General features: G+C 49.7%; 1 protein-coding gene across 6 annotated transcripts; it reads right to left on the bottom strand.

The window, feature by feature from the left end:
• USHBP1 (USH1 protein network component harmonin binding protein 1) lies at positions 1–12,542 on the bottom strand. 6 transcript variants are annotated; one of them, XM_066349238.1, is made up of 12 exons: positions 12,028–12,542; positions 11,801–11,949; positions 11,149–11,587; positions 5,955–6,080; positions 5,649–5,785; positions 5,332–5,472; positions 4,520–4,681; positions 3,730–3,979; positions 1,659–1,865; positions 852–955; positions 512–634; positions 1–275 (listed from the first exon to the last, which is right to left on the bottom strand). In XM_066349238.1, exons 1-12 carry the CDS (start codon positions 12,079–12,081, stop codon positions 86–88), a joined length of 2,082 nt encoding a protein of 693 aa, XP_066205335.1. In that variant the 5' UTR covers positions 12,082–12,542; the 3' UTR covers positions 1–85. The 6 variants fall into 6 exon arrangements, with proteins under 6 accessions (XP_066205335.1, XP_066205327.1, XP_066205342.1 ...); XM_066349230.1 differs by having other exon boundaries at positions 5,649–5,752; positions 11,801–12,542; XM_066349245.1 differs by having other exon boundaries at positions 4,520–4,631; positions 5,332–5,420; positions 11,801–12,542.
• Between the last annotated feature and the right edge of the window lie 7,304 nt (positions 12,543–19,846).

Raw genomic sequence — 19,846 nt, forward strand, 5'->3', positions numbered from 1 at the left:
GACATTTTATGATATGGTCTGCCACCACTGTCTGGTATGCTTATTTTTTTCTGGTATGTTGTTTAGACACAGCCAAGAATGGGGCCTACAGAAAGGTTGCCCCTGGCCGGGGAGGTGGGCAGGGTGGTCTGGGCTTCCCCAGGACTCTTGCAGTAGCTTCTAGTGCCTCCAATGCCTCTGCGTGTCTGGCCTCCATTACCATCACCTGCTGTTCCAGCTTCCGGCATTGCTCTTCTTGCTTCCGTTGGGCCCCTCGGAAGGCCAGGACCAGGGCTCTGGAAGGGTAAGAGGACTGAGCCAGGAAATAGCGCCCCCCAACCCAAGGCAATTCTATGTACTCCCTGATTGGGTCTTGGGGTCCCAGTGTCACTCATCAGGAGCTGACACACATCAGGCACTAGGGGAGATATGGGATGGGTTAAAATTGCAGCCTACCTACCTTATAGAAGGGAAGCTGAAACCCAGACAGAGCCAGGAATGCTTCTGAGGTCACCAGGGGAAGGGGACCCACCTGTGAGCCTTGCATAAATCGCTGTTCAGCTTGTCACTCTGAGCACATCTGGCTCTCCCCTTCTGAGCCACCCGTTCCAGTTCCTCCCGAAGAAACTGCAGCTGCTCCCACAGGCCCAGTGCCCTGGTTCAGGAGTGAGGAGAGGAGGGCTCACAACCTTATCCAATCCTGTCTACCTTCTACCCGCCCACCCACCGATAGTCTTTCTATGGAAACATACCTGTACACAGGTGCACACCCAGTTTGTCACTACTGTACACAACACCCCCGCGGGTTCTTAAACAGACCACCACCAACCTCTCAGGCCAACTATCCCCCAGCCCAGGACCTAGGCACATACCGGGTGAGTGAGGCTGACAGTTCCTGAGCTAGCTTCTCTGGATCCTGCGCTTTGCTCACCTGGCCTCCATTGATGCCCCTGCTGCCACCGGGGATAGCAGGGCCCTGAAGGAGGCAGACGGGAGGGAAGTGACATTGGCCTTAGTCAAGTGTGTGCTCAGCTCAAGCTGGATATTAATGTCCAGACTATGGCAGCCAGTCCTTGCCCTCACAGAGCCCCCAGTCTCATGAGATGTCCCATAAGGGTAAAATTGCTCCCTATCAAAGTAAACAAATAACAGGTGATCTCATCTGAAGCAGTACAGGAGGACTTCCTGATGTCTGAGCTCAGACTTGCAGGAGGTCAAGGAGTTAACTAGATAAAGAAGGAAGTGACCCATGTTCTTGGCAGGGGCACAGCAGGTACAAAGGCTTGGAAGTTGGACATACGATTCAAAGGAGGGTCCTATAAACCCCTGAAAGCTCTAAGCAGAGGGCAGACATGATTAGACAGCAAGGAGCAAAAAGGAAGGACTCAGGAAGGGAGGTAGAACCAAAATTGAGAAAGGAAGCATGGGCTAGGGGTATTGGAGTGGAAGGGGGCCTAGGTGATGGGAAGGAAGAGGTATAGGTTTGAGTGGAAGACACTAAATTCCTTGGGTCTTATTGGGCTCAATACCCTTGAAGAAAGAAACTTCATAGTACAAAGTATAAACATTAACCTGCGTTAGACTCCTTAGTTTGTGCAGAAATGGAAACTGAGTCTTGGCTAGAGACACTAGCCAATAGTAGTACACTGCTATCCCTATGTCCAGACAGGGCTGCTCACCTGGGGCCATACCTCCTCATCTCCACTGCTGTCACCACCACTGCTGTTGGCTCCACAAGTCTGGAGCTGTGCCCGCTCCCACCGCAACTGCTCCAACAGGAGCATGTGGACTGGGCTCTGGGCTCGGAGGGCAGCCTCCTGCAGCTCCAGACCCCGTTTCTCCCACCGCACCAGCTGTAGCCTCAGCATCAGGTCCTCCAGTGTCTCCTGAGAAATCAAGGAGAGGGCGAAGACTTTGTGCCTCTAGGGTCAACTTCTGGGGAAATAGGCCTCAAGAGGCACCCAGTGAGGGCTGGTCAAGCAAGAACTCAAACCTCACCATGATTCTGTGTGGTGAGAAATACATATCATCCTCCCATAAAAACTACAGCTGTAGATATGGCAGTTTAGAGAGGGCAATTATTTTATTTTTATTTTTTGTAAAGATTTTCTTTATTAATTTTAGAGAGAGAGAAGGTGGGGTTAGGGGAGCATCAACTTGCTGGTATGTGCCTTGACCTGGCAAGCCTGGAGTTTCAAACCAGTGACCTTGCCTGACCAGGTGGTGGTGCAGTGAATAGAGCATCGGACTGGGATGCGGAAGGACCCAGGTTCGAGACCCCGAGGTTGCCAGCTTGAGCGCGGGCTCATATGCCTTGAGCCAAAAAAAAAGCTCACCAGCTTAGACCCAAGGTTGCTGGCTCAAGGAAGGGGTTACTTGGTGGTCTGCTGAAGGCCCGCAGTCAAGGCACATATGAGAAAGCAATCAATGAACAACTAAGGAGTCCCAACAAAAAACTGATGATTGATGCTTCTCATCTCTCTCCGTTCCTGTCTGTCTGTCCCTATCTATCCCTCTCTCTGACTCTCTTTCTGTCCCTGTAAAAAAAATAATAAATAAAAATTAAAAAACAAAAAACAAAACAAGAAACAAAAAACCAGTGACCTTAGCATTCCAGGTTAACACTCTATTCACTGTGCCTTTTTTTTTTTTTTTTTTGTATTTTTCTGAAGCTGGAAACGGGGAGACAGTCAGACAGACTCCTGCATGCGCCTGGCCGGGATCCACCCAGCACGCCCACCAGGGGGCAACGCTCTGCCCACCAGGGGACGATGCTCTGCCCCTCCGGGGCGTGGCTCTGTCGCGACCAGAACCACTCTAGCGCCTGGGGCAGAGGCCAAGGAGCCATCCCCAGCGCCCGGGCCATCTTTGCTCCAATGGAGCCTTGGCTGCGGGAGGGGAAGTGAGAGACAGAGAGGAAGGAGGGGGGGGTGGAGAAGCAGATGGGCGCTTCTCCTGTGTGCCCTGGCCGGGAATCGAACCCAGTACTTCTGCATGCCAGGCCGACGCTCTACCACTGAGCCAACCGGCCAGGGCCCCCCCCTTTTTTTTTCTATGCGAGAGAGACAGACAGGAAGGGGGAGAGATGAAAAGCATCAACTTGTAGTTGCGGCACTTACTTGTTCATTGATTGCTTCTCAGACATGCCTTAACTGTGGGGAGCAGGGGGCCTCCAGCCAAGCCAGTGACCTTGGGCTTCAAGCCAGTGACCATGGGATCATGTCTATGATCCCACACTCAAGCTGGTGACCCCGCACAAAAGCTGATGAGCCTGCATTCAAGCCAGATGAGCCCATGGTCAAGCTGGCAACCTTGGGGTTTCGAACCTGGGACCTCAGTGTCCCAAGTACACGCTTTATCCATGCACCACCACCAGTCAGGCAGAGGGCAAATATTTTAGCCAAGATCAAGTAGCAACTCAATGGAAGGGTCTAGAGTTTCTCCAAGGTCAGAATCTTAGGTCCTTCATGCCAGGCTACAAAGCTCAGTCCACTGTCCCATTTCTTTTCCATAGGAAGGGCATTTTGGAAAGTGAGATTCAAAGTCTTATGAGAAACTGAATTCCAAAGGACAAACTCCTATTCATCCCTCAAAACCCCAGCCCCAGTTCTCCTCCCTTCAGAAAGCCTGCCTCTAGCCCAACAGAACTTTCCATTGCTATTTGGTCATCCAGTTACATTCCTCTCAGTCTCATTAAAAGGTTTTGTCCTGCTAGGAAAGACGGATATAGTGACCACCTCCCAAGTGTACCCGTGTGGCATCCAGATTCTGCTGGATCTGCATCTTCTCCAACCGGGGTAGGGCTGGGCCAGGTTGAGTCTCCAGAACAGCCTCCACCAGGGCTTCTGCATGAGGCATCGGGGGCATGGGTGCCAAGGTTGGGCCAGGCTCTGGGGGGATCTTCACCAGAGCACGGCGGTCCTGGAGACACCTGACATAGCCCTGGAGCTGGGTAGCTACCTCCTGTGGTGTGGGCCTATCCACACTGCTGCCTTCAGAACTATAGAAAACAGAAGAAGGGCCTGTGTCAACACTGGCATAGTTGTGCTAACTTCATGCCAAGCCAGGTGGGCTCCATCATCTTCCATCTTACTGTCCATGATGGATCCTATGCCATCTGTGGTGGCTATTGTCATACCAATATGATGGGCACCATAATGTAAACCTCAACTGACACCATTACCCATCAAGACAACATAGCGAACACCATCACACTAGTGGGCACCATTGCTCATGCCAACATGGTGATCACCATCACACCAACACAATGGGTATCATTACTCAGCTTGCATCCCTGTTTGGTAGCATCATGCCAACTTTATTAAACACTGCCATGACAATTATCAGTGGGCACCATCATCTATGCCAACCCTGATGGGTCCTATACCAACCCCAATGGCCATCAACTACAGTGACAAGTTTGTTGAGTAGCAACCAGCCAACTCTAGTCAGGTCTCCGCAGGGTCAGTTCTGGGAGCCCCATCCTCCAGTCAGGACCCTGTTCACTGGCCCACCCAGTTGCAGGGGTCCCCAGGGGTACCTTGGCTGGGGATCCCACAGTGTCTCTCCATCCATGGCAGCTTGGGTTAGCAGCCGTTGAGCCTCCTTCTCAGTTGCCTCCAGGTCACTCTTGGGGACTTCTGCTCCTGAGTCTGCCTCCCAGAGAGTGAGCAGGACCCCATACACTTCCTCACAATGCTCGCTGTGAGACAGTGGTTCTGAGTGCTCCAGACACCCAGCCCCATCTTTCTGTGTAAGTGATGTTTCTACTTGCTCTGGGGGTTCCTCACTTCTTTTTCTTTTTTCAACTTTTTCTTTAATTTTAATTATTGATTTTAGAAAGGAAGGGAGTGATAGAGACAGAAACTTCAATCTGTTCCTGTATGTACCCGGACCGGGGATCAAACCTGCAACCTTTGCATATTGGGATAATGCTCTAACCAACGGAACTATCCAGCCAGGGCCTTAAGATTTTGTTTATTGATTTTGGAGAGGAGAGAGAGAGAAGGTGGGGAAGAGTGGGAAGCATAAATTCATAGTAGTTGATTCTTGTATGTGCCTTGACTGGGCAAGCCTGGAGTTTCAAACTGGTGACCTTAGCATTCCAGGTCTATGCTTTATCCAGGGTGCCACCACAGGTCAGGCAGATCCCTCCCTTCTCCTCCACCCCCACCCCTGGAGGGCATGCAAACCTTTTCAGCATCCTTAGACTAAATTTGACTTGAATTCATTTCCATGGTGGGGGAAAATGCTTTTTCTGCAATGGCCCTGCCTTTCTTTGTAGGTCAGGGCCATCCTCTGAGTGTGCCCATTCTTTTCCCAGCCAGTGACATCATAGGTGAGTGCACTGACCTGTACTGCAAGGCCAGATGTAGTGCTGTGGTCTCAGCCTCCCACTGGCCCAGTTGCATGCTGAGGTCCTCACACTGGTTCTTGTATCCCTGGAGCACAGCAGACAGCAGACGGTTAAAGCATTTGAGCTTATCCATGCTCCTGCCTCCGAGGATGGGGAAGAGGAAAAGTGAGAGGCCTCACAGGGCAGTCAGGACCCGACAGATTTCCACTCTCCTCCCCCACCCTCACCCCCACTTCAGCTCCAGACTCTTGGGTTTATATCCTAGCTGAGGAGGTGCTGGTGCCCTTACAAGCTCAACATTTGTGTCTCTTACCCCCGGAACTGCTCCAGCTGAGCTTCCATGATGTGCATCTCAGGGACAAGGAGCTGGTTGGGGAGAAGTCTAAGGGTCTGGATGCTGGAATCACTCTGGAGGCGCTGGAGCAGGGGGTGAGACGGGGAGAAGGGATCCTGCCAGTAAGAGAGACTTAATTCATCCAGATTGTCATCAAGAGCCCAATAGTGTGGGCTTAGGCTTTTCCAATCCCAGAAGCTGTTGGATCAGATGACCAAAATTTGGGTCTCACTGGCCCAAAACTTAAGGATCTCAGATTAGTGGTTTTGACCTTCCCACACTCACCCGAGTGGCCCAGGGCTCCCCAGCACCCACAGAGTTGCTGGAACCACTGCCCAAGCCATTTACTTGGCCATGGGAAGGAGGTGGGAAGGGCTCCAGCCTCAGCAGGGAATTCTGAAGCTCCTGGACCTAGGGGGAGGTATGGGAGATGTCAGGCCTGGGGCTCCAAATACACATCAATTATCCTTAAGACCTGTTCTTGGAGCAATGCCAAGAGCCCCAGCTGGAAGGCAGGGGCCCCAGATACTGCACCAAGTCCCTCACTGTGTAACCTTGGACAAGTTACTCAGCCAGTCGAGACTTCTCTTTCTTTAGAAATACAGATAGCCAAAAGGTACATGAAAAAGTGCTCAACCTCACTAATCATCAGGAGAATACGTAACAAAACCACAGTGAGATGTCATCTCACACCTGTTAGTATGCCTATTATCAAAAAGACAGGAAATACCAAGTGCTGATGAGAATGTGAAGGAAAGGGAATCCTCGTGCACTGTTGGGAATATAAACTGTGTGGAGGTTCCCCAGAAAATTAAGAATAGAACTACTGCCTGACCAGGCGGTGGCGCAGTGGATAGAGCGTCAGACTGGAATGTGGAGGACCCAGGTTCAAGACTCCGAGGTCGCCAGCTTGAGCACCGGCTCATCTGGTTTGAGCAAGGCTCACCAGCTGGGCCCCAAGGTCGCTGGCTCAAGCAAGGAGTCACTTGGTCTTTTGTAGCCCTCCAGTCAAGGCACATATGAGAAAGCAATCAAAGAACAACTAAGGAACCGCAACGAAGAATTGATGTTTCTCATCTCTCTCCCTTCCTGTCTGTCTGTCCCTATCTGTACCTCTCTCTGACTCTCTCTGTCTCTGCCACACACACACACAAAAAAAATAATAAATAAAAAATTAAATTAAAAAAAAAAAAGAATAAAACTACCGTAGGGTCCAGCAATTCTGGATTGGTTTTTTGGGTTTTTTTTTTTTTTTTGGTTTTAAGTGAGAGAAAGGGAAATAGTGAGACAGAATCCCACATGCGCCCTGACCAGAAACCAGCCAACAATTGTCACCCAGGGCTGACACTCGAACCAATCGAGCCACTTGCTGTGGGAGGGAAAGAGGGAGAGAAGGGGGAGAGAGAAGCAGCTGGCTGCTCCTCATGTGGGGCTGGACGGGAAATCGAACCTGGGATGCCTGTACTCCAGGCCAATGCTCTATCCCCTGAGCCAACTGACCAGGGCCTTGTTTCCTTTGGATAAATATCCGGAAATGATCCTGGCCTTGTTTCCTTTGGATAAATATCCGGAAATGGCCCTGGCCTTGTTTCCTTTGGATAAATATTTGGAAGTGGCCCTGGCCAGTTGGTTCAGGGAATAGAGCATCGTCCTAGAGTGTGGGCATCCCGGGTTCGATTCCTGGTCTGGCCACACATGAGGAGCAGCCAGCTGCTTCTCTCTCCCCCTTCTCTCCCTCTTTCTCTACCACAGCAAGTGGCTCAATCGGTTTGAGCGTCAGCCCCAGGTGCTGAAGATAGCTCGGTTGGTCCAAGCATCAGCATTAGGTGCTGATGATAGCTAGGTTGATTCAAGCATCGACCCAAGGTGGGGGCTGCAAGTTGGAGCCCAGTCAGGGCATATGCAGAAGTCTGTCTATCTCCCTTCCTTTCACTTAAAATGAATAAATAAATAAAAATAAAAAACCAGCCTGACCTGTGGTGGCGCAGTGGATAAAGCGTCAACCTGGAAATGCTGAGGTCGCCGGTTCGAAACCCTGGGCTTGCCTGGTCAAGGCACATATGGGAGTTGATGCTTCCAGCTCCTCCCCCCCTTCTCTCTCTCTGTCTCTCCTCTCTCTCTCTAAAATGAATAAATAAAAAATTTAAAAAAAAAACAAAAGAAAAAATAATACAAAAAAAACCCAAAAGAAACAAGAACACTAATTCAAAAAGATATATGTAACCCTGGCCAGGTGGATCAGTGGGTACAGCACCATCCTGTGTGCCGGGTTGCGGGTTTGATCTCTGGTCAGGGCACATACAAGAAGCAACCAATGAGTGTACAACTAAATGGAACAACCAAGTGAACAATGAGTTGATGCTTCTTTCTCAATCTTTCCCCTCCTCTTTCTCACCTCTCTCCCTTCTCCTTCACTCTCTCTCTCCTTTCCTTTCAAATCAATGGAAAAAAATATTTTTAGCCTAACCAGGTGGTGGCATAATGGATAGAGCGTTGACCTGGGATGCTGAGTACCCAGGTTTGAAATCTCAAGGTTACCTGCTTCAGTGCAGGCTCATCCAGCTTGAGCATGGGGTTGCTGGCTTGAGCTCAAGGTCACTGGCTTGAGCAAGAAGAGGTCACTGGCTCAACTGAAGACCCCCAGTCAAGGCACATATGAGAAGCAATCAATGAATAATTAAAGTGCCACAACTACAAGTTGATGCTTCTCATCTCTCTCCCATTCTGTTTGTCTGTCTCTAAAACAAAAAAAAAAATTTTTTTGTATTTTTCTGAAGCTGGAAACGGGGAGAGACAGTCAGACAGACTCCCGCATGCGCCTGACTGGGACCCACCCGGCATGCCCACGAGGGGGCGATGCTCTGCCCATCTGGGGCGTTGCTCTGTTGCAACCAGAGCCATTCTAGCGCCTGAGGCAGAGGCTACAATGCCATCCTCAGCGCCCGTGCCATCTTTGCTCCAATGGAGCTTCGGCTGCGGGAGGGGAAGAGAAAGACAGAGAGGAAGGAGAGGGGGAGGGGTGGAGAAGCAGAAGGGCACTTCTCCTGTGTGCCCTGGCCGGGAATCAAACCTGGGACTCCTGCACACCAGGCCGACGCTCTACCACTGAGCCAACCAGCCAGGGCTAAAACAAATTTTTTTTTTTTTTTTTTTCATTTTTCTGAAGCTGGAAACGGGGAGAGACAGTCAGACAGACTCCCGCATGCGCCCGACCGGGATCCACCCGGCACGCCCACCAGGGGCGACGCTCTGCCCACCAGGGGGCGATGCTCTGCCCATCCTGGGCGTCGCCATATTGCGACCAGAGCCACTCTAGCGCCTGAGGCAGAGGCCACAGAGCCATCCCCAGCGCCCGGGCCATCTTTGCTCCAATGGAGCCTTGGCTGCGGGAGGGGAAGAGAGAGACAGAGAGGAAAGTGCGGCGGAGGGGTGGAGAAGCAAATGGGCGCTTCTCCTGTGTTCCCTGGCCGGGAATCGAACCCGGATCCTCCGCACGCTAGGCCGACGCTCTACCGCTGAGCCAACCGGCCAGGGCATTTTTTTTTTTTTTTTTTTTTTTTTTTTGTATTTTTCAGAAGCTGGAAACGGGGAGAGACAGTCAGACAGACTCCCGCATGCGCCCGACCGGGATCCACCCAGCACGCCCACCAGGGGCGATGCTCTGCCCACCAGGGGGCGATGCTCTGCCCCTCCGGGGCATCGCTCTGCGGCGACCAGAGCCACTCCAGCGCCTGGGGCAGAGGCCAAGGAGCCATCCCCAGCGCCCGGGCCATCTTTGCTCCAATGGAGCCTTGGCTGCAGGAGGGGAAGAGAGAGACAGAGAGGAAGGGGGGGGGAGGGGTGGAGAAGCAAATGGACGCTTCTCCTATGTGCCCTGGCCGGGAATCGAACCCGGGTCCCCCGCATGCCAGGCCGACGCTCTACCGCTGAGCCAACCGGCCAGGGCCCCAAAATTTTTTTTTTAAAGATATATGTATCCCTATGTTCACTGCAGCATTATCTACAATAGCAAGATGTGGAGACAACATACATGTCCACCAATAGATGTAATGGATAAAGATGTGGTACGATAAAACATTACTCAGCCTTAAAAAGGAATGAAATCCTGCCATTTGCAACACGGATGGACTTTGACAGCCTTATGCTGTGATAAATCAGAAAGAGAAAGACAACTACCGTATGGTCTCACTTATATGTGGAATCTAAAAACAAAACAAAACACTGAACTCATGGATACAGAGAACAGATTGGAGGTTGCCAGAGATGTGGAGTGGGGATGAAATAAAAATAAACAGAGCCTGACCAGCGGTGGCACCATGGCTAGAGTGTTGATCTGGAACATTGAGGACCCAGGCTCGAACCCCCTAGGTTCCAGGCTTGAGCACAGGCTCACCAGCTTAAGCATGGGGCTTGAGTGTGGGATCATAGACATGACGTCATGGTCACTGGCTTGAGCCCAAAGGTCGCTGGTTTGAGCAAGGGGTCACTGGTTTGGCTGGAGCTCTCCAGTCAAGGCACATATGAGAAGCAATCAATGAACAACTAAAGTGCCGAACTATGAGTTGATGCTTCTCATCTCTCTCTCTTCCTGTCTGTCTGTATGTCTGTCTCTCTCTCTAAAATAATAATAATAATAATAAAAACAGATAAACTACTCTTCCCCAGTGGGAAATGGACCCCACTCCATAGGGGAATGGACTCCATCCCTTGCTCTGGGCTCCCACAGCTTCAGTCTTGCCCACCTGTAGATGTGGCCTGCTCCCGTGACTGCTGTGAGCCACATGGCTTTAATTCACATGCTGAGGAGGCCTCTAGCCTTCATGCCCAAACCTGCCAGCTCCAGCTCCACCTTCAACATCACCCATAATTTGCCCACTTCTCGCCACCTCCACAACTTCCACCATCTGGTGTCTTGACTAGAATCTTCAGGATTCTACCTCACCTCCTCCTGAATCTTCAGGATTCCACCTCACCCTCTCCATGCTGTTTCTCCCACTGCAGCCACGGGGGCGCCCATGAACACCTGTATCAGGTGGCTACCCTCACCTGCTCAGAACCCTTCATGACTCCCATTTCACTGAGCGCAAAAGCTTAAATCCTTACTACAGCTCAGAAGGCCCTGCAGAAACTTCCCTGTCACCTCTCTGCCCTCATCGCCTCTCACTAATCTCCACACTGGCCTCCTCACAGTTCTTCAAACCTGCCAATCACACTCCCACCTTAGGGCCTTTGCATATGCTCTTCCTTTGCCTGGAATGATTTTCCCAGATCTTTGTATGGGTCCCCGTTCAGGTGTCACCTCCTCTGTAAGCCTCCCCACTAGCTTTAATTAGGATCACAAGGGGCCTGTGTGTTTGGGTGCTCAGAAGTCAATGCTACATAAAAGTTTTTCAAATGAACAAACCATTGAACATTGCCTATGCCAAACTGCCTCCTCCTTCTGACAGTAAGCCCTGGGAGGCAGGGATGCCCCACTCACCTCTCTTTGTAGCATCTCCTTCTCTGCCTGAATGGCCTCTAGGGAGGCCTGCACATGGGTCAGCTCAACCTCACGGCTGCCCAGTGCCAAACGCAGCCAGGCATTCCTCTCTGCCAGACCGGCTACCTCCCGCGGGCAGCTTCCTGCCGCCTCCTGTCCCAGGCAGGGCCTTGGTTTCCCCTTGATTTTGCCCTCTGTCTCTGTTGATCCAGGAGTGCTCAGGGGCTGGCAGCGCCAGGCAGCCACTGCAGCCTCCAGTGAGCTCAGAGCATGCTTGAGAGTCTGAAACACATCGGGGGCCCCAGGTCCAGAGGGGGCAATCTCCTCTTCCCAAGGGGCTGCCTCTGGGGCCTGGTGGGCTTCTTCAGAAGGCTCATGGGGCCCACTGAGAGCTGGGGCCAGTCCCCTGCTAGAGTGCCCCTCGGCCTCTTTGTTGGTTCTGTGAAGAAGTGAGCGATGCAATGTTCTGTAAATGGGGACATCTGGGGTGGCTGGCACACTGGGGCTGCATCATGCAGGGCCTTAACAATTAGGCTGAAGCAGGCAATAGGGAGCCATAGTGTGTATGCGAGCAGGGCTGGTGGTAGGGGAGCCAGGCAGAGCTACGGGTGGGAAAGAGCTGGAGTGGGAGACACAGATCAAGCGGCCTTACCTGCTGCCCAGGCCGTGCCCACTCTCCTCCGCCTCGGGGCCCAGCATCTCAGGCTTGCAGCCTTCCGGAGATGGCACAGGGCCCAGCTCCGAGCTTCTGCTGGCTGCCTCAGCCTCCTCTGAACTCTCTGCCACAGGGTCCAGCTCACCCTGCAAATGACCACCAGAGCTGAACTCTGAGCAAGGCAGTCCCTCCGAGCTGGCTCTGGAAGGGAGGGGGACACTTACAGGTGGAGCATGCCTCCCTCGCCGGCTTCGAGGCTGTGTGGCCCGGGCACTCATTGCTGTCCAGAAACCAGTGTCTCTGAATCGCCCTCTTTGTTGCCCCTAAAACTACAGCCTGCTGTGAGCTCTTGCCTTTGTTGTCCTGGCAAATGACAGCTTCAATTTCTTCTTTAGTGGGATGGGCATTGATTTTCTCCACTCCAAAAGGGGTCTTAAATCATTAATGTTGATTTGGCACATTTAAATTCTTCTGTTGACAGAGAGCTCGCTACCTACCGAGGTTTCCCTGATCTCCCCCTTCTCTTCTGCCTCCTTTATCTTTCACTGCCTTAGTACTCCTTTTCCTCCGCTATCTGGGCCACGGACGAGGACTTCAAGAGTCCTCTCTCTTCCCCAGTGCCATCCTTAACCAGAGGACCCAATCCTGGGGTTGGGTCCCCTCAGTCCACTCTACTTCTCTGTTCCTCTGCAAGCACCTTCCTCAGAAGCTTGAGTCCCTGGACACTCTTGGGGGTCACTCTGCCTACTGCCTGCTCAGTCCTGGGCTGGCCCAGGCTGGCCTGGGAGAGGCCCGGAAACAGGAAGCACCCCCACCAGTCACATGATTTGTTATTGTGTAGTTTCCTTCTCAAGGACAGCGCCTTCCTCCAGTCCCAGCAGAGGACATGTGTCCAACCAACTTTCGAGATGTCTGTCCTTCCTCACCTCAGCCTCCAAGGCCATGGCTCTTTTACCTCTAAGCTTTAATTTCCTTATCTGTAAATATAACATTTTCCTACAATGTCATGGAAGGTTTTTTTTGTTTTGTTTTTAAGATTTGTATTTACTCATTTTAGAGAGAGGAAAGAGAGAGAGAAAGGATGGCGGGGGGGGAGTAGGAAGCATCAACTTCTAGTTGTTTCCCATATGTGCTTTGACTGGGTAAGCTTGGGGTTTTAAACCAGCGACCTTAGCATTCCAGGTCAATGCTTTATCCACTGCGCCACCACAGGTCAGGCTAAATTGATTGATTGATTGAGACAGAGACAGACAGGGGCAGACAGACAGGAAGGGAGAGAGATGAGAAGCATCCATTTTTTGTTGTGGCACCTTAGTTGTTCATTGATTGCTTTCTCATATGGGGTGGGGGGCTACAGCAGACCGAGTGACCCCTTGCTCAAGCCAGTGACCTTGGGCTCAAGCTGATGAACCTTGCTCAAATCAGATTAGCCCACGCTCAAGCTGGCGACCTCGGGGTTTCTTTTATTTATTTATTTATTTTTAATTTTTTATTTTTTTGTATTTTTCCGAAGCTGGAAACGGGAGGCAGTCAGACAGACTCCCGCATGCACCCGACCGGGATCTACCCGGCATGCCCACCAGGGGGCGATGCTCTGCCCATCTTGGGGCGTCGCTCTGCCACAATCAGAGCCATTCTAGCGCCTGAGGCAGAGGCCACAGAGCCATCCTCAGCGCCCGGGCAAACTTTGCTCCAATGGAGCCTTGGCTGCGGGAGGGGAAGAGAGAGACAGAGAGGAAGGAGAGGGGGAAGGGTGGAGAAGCAGATGGGCGCTTCTCCTGTGTGCCCTGGCCAGGAATCGAACCCAGGACTCCTGCACACCAGGCCGACGCTCTACCACTGAGCTAACTGGCCAGGGCTCAAACCTCGGGGTTTCGAACCTGGGTCCTCCACATCCCAGTTTGACACACTATCCACTGCACTACCGTCTGGTCAGGCAAGGCTAAATTTTTTATTTATTGATTTGAGAGAGAGAAAGAAATATTGATTTGTTGTTCCACTTATTTATGCATTCATTGGTTGATTCTTTTTTTTTTTAATTTTATTTATTCATTTAGAAAGGAGAGAGAGAAGGAGAAAGAGAGAGAGAAGAGAGAGAGAGACAGAGAGAGAGAAGGGGGAGGAGCAGGAAGCATCAACTCCTTATGTGCCTTGACCAGGCAAGCCCAGGGTTTCGAACCGGCGATCTCAGCATTTCCAGGTTGACACTTTATCCACTGCACCACCACAGGACAGGCCATTGGTTGATTCTTGTATGTATCCTGACGGAATTAAATCCACACAACCTTGGCATATCGGGATGATGCTCTAACCAACTGAGCTACCCTGCTAGGGCACATGGAGTTTCCACAAGCAATTTACACATGGCCAGGCACCATCCGGGAAATGAATCACAACACGCACTCCTTCTTCTCTATTATCAGTCCTATCTCTGCTTCCTCTGCCAGCTGCTGTTTCTCCTACATAAATGCTTAATTCCTAAGAGCCTACATGGTCCTTACACCCTGCCCATTTTTCCTGCATCCACCTCTAATGGACTTTCTTGTCTTCACCCATAGTCGCAGCCCAATCCTCTCTTGTCCTTCCTGGGTATTAGCCCAGACCCCTCTAACCCCCGCTCCACCATTCACTCCCTTCCCCACAAGCCCCAGAGACAGAAATCTGATTATTTGCTTCCCTTGCTTACACACCCTCCGTGGCTCCCCATTGCCCTTGGGAAACATTTCAAACTCTTCAACCTGGCATCCAAAGCCATTAAAAATTATACGTGTTGCCTGACCTGTGGAGGCACAGTGGATAAAGTGTCAACCTGGAAACACTGAGGTTGCCGGTTCAAAACCCTGGGCTTGCCTGGTCAAGGCACATATGGGAGTTGATGCTTTCTGCTCCTCCCCCCTTCTCTCTCTCTCTCTCTCCCCTCTCTATAATGAATAAATAAAATCTTTATAAAATAAAAATTATACTTGTTGCTTGACTGTGGTGAGGCAGTGGATAACATGCTGCCCAGAATGCTGAGGTCACAGTTTGAAGCCCCGGGGTTGCTGGCTGTGAGCATGGGCTCATAAGTGTGGTGTCACTAGCTTGAGTGGGGAATTGTCCATACAATCCTAATGCTCTCCAGCTTGAGCTCAAAGGTCGCTGGCCAAAGTCACTGCCTAAGCAAGAAGACACTGGCATAGCCCTGGTCAAGGCACATACGAGAAGCTCAATGTACAACTAAAGTGAAAGCAACTATGAGTTAATGCTCCTCACCCTCTCTCTCCCTTCCTGTTCTCTCTCAATCTCTCTAAAAAATTATACTACTTGTGGCCTGATCTGTGGTGGCACAGTGGATACAGCGTCAACCTGGAACACAGAAGTCACCTGTTCAAAAACGTGGGCTTGTCTAGTGAAGGCACATATGGGAATTGATGCTTCCTGTACCCCCCCCTTCCTCTCTCTCTCTCTCTCCTCTCTAAAATGAATAAATAAAGTCTTCAAAAAAAAGATAAAGGTCAGCATTGATTGGCTTTAAAAATATATATATTATACAGTTGCCTGATCTGTGATGGCGCAGTGCATAAAGTGTCAACCTGGAATGCTGAGGTCACTAATCCAAAACCCTGGGCTTGCCTGGTCAAGGCACATATGGGAGTTGATGCTCCCTGATGTTTCCTGGTCCTCCCCCCCTTCTCTCTCTCTCTCTTGCCTGTCTAATATGAATTTTAAAAATCTAAAAAAAAAAAATTATACTCCATACTATAGCCATCACGTTCCCCTCCATGAACAGCTGAGGGGTCTCAATTCTCTTACATGCTAAGGCCTTTGGCCAGGCTGTAACCTCTGCCTGAAGTACCTGTCCTTTCTTCTGCACTGGGATTAACTGTGCAAAGACTGGAGTAGCCTGAATCTTCCGGGTCCCACTGACAGACCCTAGGAGGCTGACTCTTCCTGCTTATAGAGAGAAATTGTACTTCTTTGACTTGGAGGTACGCAGGAGCACTGAAACCCTAACTCCTAAGCATTGCTCCAGCCATGGTAACCTGGAAGAGGCTCTCCACACCAAGGCTCTCTCAAGCCTACAGACTTTTGTTAAGGTAGTTTCTTCTGCCGGAAGTGCCTTTCCCACTCTGTTTTTCCAGCATATTCTCCATCTTTCCAGGCTCAGCCTACACAGCTCCTCCTGGCTGTCATTAAACCAGAGCCTGGCTGATGCGGGCAGGTTTAACCAAATCTGCTCTGGCCAGATAGCTTGGTTGGGTGGAGTGTTGTCCCAAAGCGCAGAAGTTGCTAGTTCGATCCCTGATCAGGACACATGCAGGAAAAGCTTGATGTTCCTGTCTCTCTCCCTTCCTCTCTTACTGAAATCAGTAAACAAAAATTAAAAGAACACACACACACACACACACACACACACACACACACACATACACGAGAAACTGAGTTATACAGTGGAGTTTTGGACCATTAAACTTTGTTTTAATGGTCCTAAAAATTCTGTGACAGATTTTTGGTCAAGTCCTTTCCATTAAAAAGCACGAATTAAAATCTAATAACTTAGCTCTGGCCGATTAGCTCAGTTGGTTAGAACATTGTCTCAATATGCCAAGGTTGTGGGTTCAACTGCTGGTCAGGGCACATACAAGAACCAACCAGCCTGACCAGGCAGTTGCACAGTAGATAGAGCATTGGACTGGGACATGGAGGACCCAGGTTTGAGGCCCTGAGGTTGCTGGCTTGAGCGTGGGATCACTAGCTTAAGCATGGGGTCTCTGGCTTGAGTGTGGGATCATAGACATGACCCCATGGTCGCTGGCTTGAAGCCCAAGGTCGCTGGCTTGAGCCCAGGGTTGCTGGCTTGAGTAAGAGGTTACTCGCTCTGCTGTTGCCCCTGGTCAAGGCACATATGAGAAAGCAATCAATGAATAACTAAGGTGGTGCAACGAAGAATTGATATTTCTCATTTCTCTCCCTTCCTGTCTGTCCCTCTTTCTGATTCTGTCTCTGTCAAAAAAAGAAAGAAAAAAAAAAGAAAAAGAATCAACCAATAATGCATAAATAAGTGGAACAACAAATCAGTGTTTCTTTCTCTTAAATCAGTAAAACTTTAAAAAATATATATAATGAATAGAATAAAATAAAAATTACTAACTTAGTAATTGCCACTCAAAAGAACTCATATGATCCACAAAGCATTTTCCTTTCCTTTTGAAGGTCTTACAGTGCATTGTAATCATTAAAAGTCTTTTTTTTTTTTTTTTTTTACAGAGACAGAGAGAGAGTCAGAGAGAGGGATAGACAGGGACAGACAGACAGGAACGGAGAGATGAGAAGCATCAATCATCAGTTTTTTTTTTCAACACCTTAGTCTTAGTTGTTCATTGATTGCTTTCTCATATGTGCCTTGACCATGGGCCTTCAGCAGACTGAGTGACCCCTTGCTCGAGCCAGTGACCTTGGGCTCAAGCTGGCAACCTCGCGATCTCGAACCTAGGTCCTCTGCATCCTAGTCCGACGCTCTATCCACTGTGCCATCGCCTGGTCAGGCAGATACTTTCTTGACACTGAAGTCCACATTGTTGCCAGAAAGAGTTTCATGCAATGCTTCATGGTGCATTACAACAGACTACTTCGGTTGTAACATTGACTGGAGCAAAGGTGACCATAAGGCAGGCCAGATTTGAGAACACTGGTCTCTACTCCTACTCGATTTATAGGGACAGTATCAATACCCCCAATTTTGTAGATATCCTGAAAGGGCAGATGCAGGGGCTTGTCAGTTAAATGAGTTGGTGGCAGGATGCAATCCAGAGCTTCAAGCATGATTCCACTGGCACTGCCATTTTTACTGGTGACTTTCTATCCCTTGAAGCAGGGCATGTTAGCACTTGGCTCCAGCATTTTGTCACCGTTACAACCAGAAAATGGCACAAATACTACTGTATCAGGGTTGTAGCCAATTTTCTTAATGCTGACTCTATTTAGGATTTCCTCATATCTCTTCTGGTTGTAGGACGGTTCAGTGGAATCCACTTTATTTATTTATTTTTATTTATTCATTTTATAGAGGAGAGACAGAAACAGAGAAGGGGGGAGGAGCTGGAAGCATCAATTCCCATATGTTCCTTGACCAGGCAAGCCCAGGGTTTCGAACCGGTGACCTCAGCATTTCCAGGTCGACGCTTTATCCACTGCGCCACCACAGGTCAGGCGGAATCCACTTTATTAACACCAACAACTACTTGTTTCACACCCGGTGTGTGACTCAGAAAGGTATGCTCACAGGTTTGTCCATTTGTGAAGATATCTACTTTAAATTCACGAACATTAGCAACAACAATCAGGACAGCACAGTCAGCCTGATATTTGCCTGTAATCATGTTTGAGATAAAAGTCCATGTGTCCTAGGACATCAGTGATGGTCACATAATGCTTGCTGGTCTTAAATTTCCACAGAGAAGTATCAATGGTGATACCACTCTCATGTTCAGCTTTCAGTTTATTTATCCAAGACCCAGTCATACATGAAGGAGCCCTTTTCTATCTCAGTAGCCTTCTCAATATTTTAAAATTGTAGAGATTAAAAAAGTGGGTTTTTTTTTCTTCTTTTCCAAGTGAGAGGAGGGGAAATAGACTCCTACATGTGCCCTGACTGAGATCCACCTGGCAATACATGTCTGGGGCCAATGCTCTTCCCATCTGTAGCCATGCTTGCAACTGAGCTATTTTTAGCACCTGAGATGGAGGCTCCATGGACCCATCCTCAGTGCCCAGGGCCAATGGGCTCGAACCAATTCGGCCATGGCTGTGGGAGAGGAAGAGAGAGAGAGAAAGAAGGGGGAGGAGAAAAAGGAGGGGATGGAGAAGCAGATGATTGCTTCTTCTGTGTACCCCGACCGGGAATCAAACCCAGGACAGCCACATGCCAGGTGGACACTCTACCACGGAGCCAACTGGCCAGGGCCAAAGAAGTGTTTTTTAATTTATTGACTTTAGTGAGAGAGAGAAAGAGAGAGAAACATCAATCTGTTGTTCCACTTGTTTATGCATACATTGGTTGATTCTTTTTTAAAATTTTTCCATTGATTTGGGAAAGAGAGAGAGAGGAAGGCAGAGAGAGAGAAGCATCAACTCCTTGTTCCACTTAGTTGTGCACTCATTGATTGCTTCTTCTTAGTGCCAGGGGATTGAACCCGCAACCTCCATGCACCTTGAACCACCCACCAGGGCCCATTGGTTGCTTCTTGACTGTGCCTTGACCAGGGATAGAACCCACAACCTTGGCACATTGGTAACTGTTGGTCAAATAAGTTTGTAAATATGATATATATGTTTGCTCGCTCATAGTTTGTACTGAGTGTGGGGGACAGGCTGTAAGCAGGCCCGGTCGTTATAGCCTAAGGCTTAGTTTTAAGACTGAGCTTTTCCCCAAACCCTTGACTGGTTACATAATTTGGGGTGGTGCACTCATGAGGACTCCCATATACCTCAGATAAGTGACTTTGTATCAGAGACTTCCTTGTTTGTATATTGGATTAAAGGTTTTGATTTCTACACTATAAAATGGGGCAGACCAGGAGCTTGCTCTCTCTCGGTTCGAGATTAGCATTAGAGGAGAGAGCAGAGAAAGGCCACATGGAGGAGAGGAGAGACAGCCAAGATGGCAGGGTGCTGAGAGAGAAGCCAGTTTGTGCAGAGTTTGTGCAGAAAGAAGGAGATGGGGAACAGAGGTGAATAAGGCTAGTGAGCTAGAAACCTTTGATTCTAGGAAACTCAGATAAGTCAGTAGCTTTGTGAGCGCTGAATGAGTTGATTTTGGAGCCCAGAGTGTGTGTGGGTTTTTTTGTTTGTTTGTTTTTGTTTTTTTGTTTTGCAGAGACAGAGAGAGAGTCAGAGAGAGGAATAGACAGGGACAGACAGACAGGAACGGAGAGAGATGAGAAGCATCAATCATTAGTTTTTCATTGCGACACCTTAGTTATTCATTGATTGCTTTCTCATATGTGCCTTGACCGTGGGCCTTCAGCAGACCGAGTAACCCCTTGCTTGAGCCAGTGACCTTGG

Source organism: Saccopteryx leptura, chromosome 1 (genome assembly GCF_036850995.1).
Source record: "Saccopteryx leptura isolate mSacLep1 chromosome 1, mSacLep1_pri_phased_curated, whole genome shotgun sequence".
NCBI lineage: Eukaryota > Metazoa > Chordata > Mammalia > Chiroptera > Emballonuridae > Saccopteryx > Saccopteryx leptura.

Excerpts from the sequence above, each read along its gene's own strand:
- USHBP1 (XM_066349214.1), bottom strand. The coding sequence starts at position 12,081 with ATGAGTGCCCGGGCCACACAGCCTCGAAGCCGGCGAGGGAGGCATGCT. Across the intron at positions 4,682-5,331 it reads CATCTGGCCTTGCAGTACAG|CGAGCATTGTGAGGAAGTGT; the intron begins GTCAGTGCACTC and ends ACTGTCTCACAG. Across the intron at positions 276-511 it reads GATTTATGCAAGGCTCACAG|AGCCCTGGTCCTGGCCTTCC; the intron begins GTGGGTCCCCTT and ends TTACCCTTCCAG.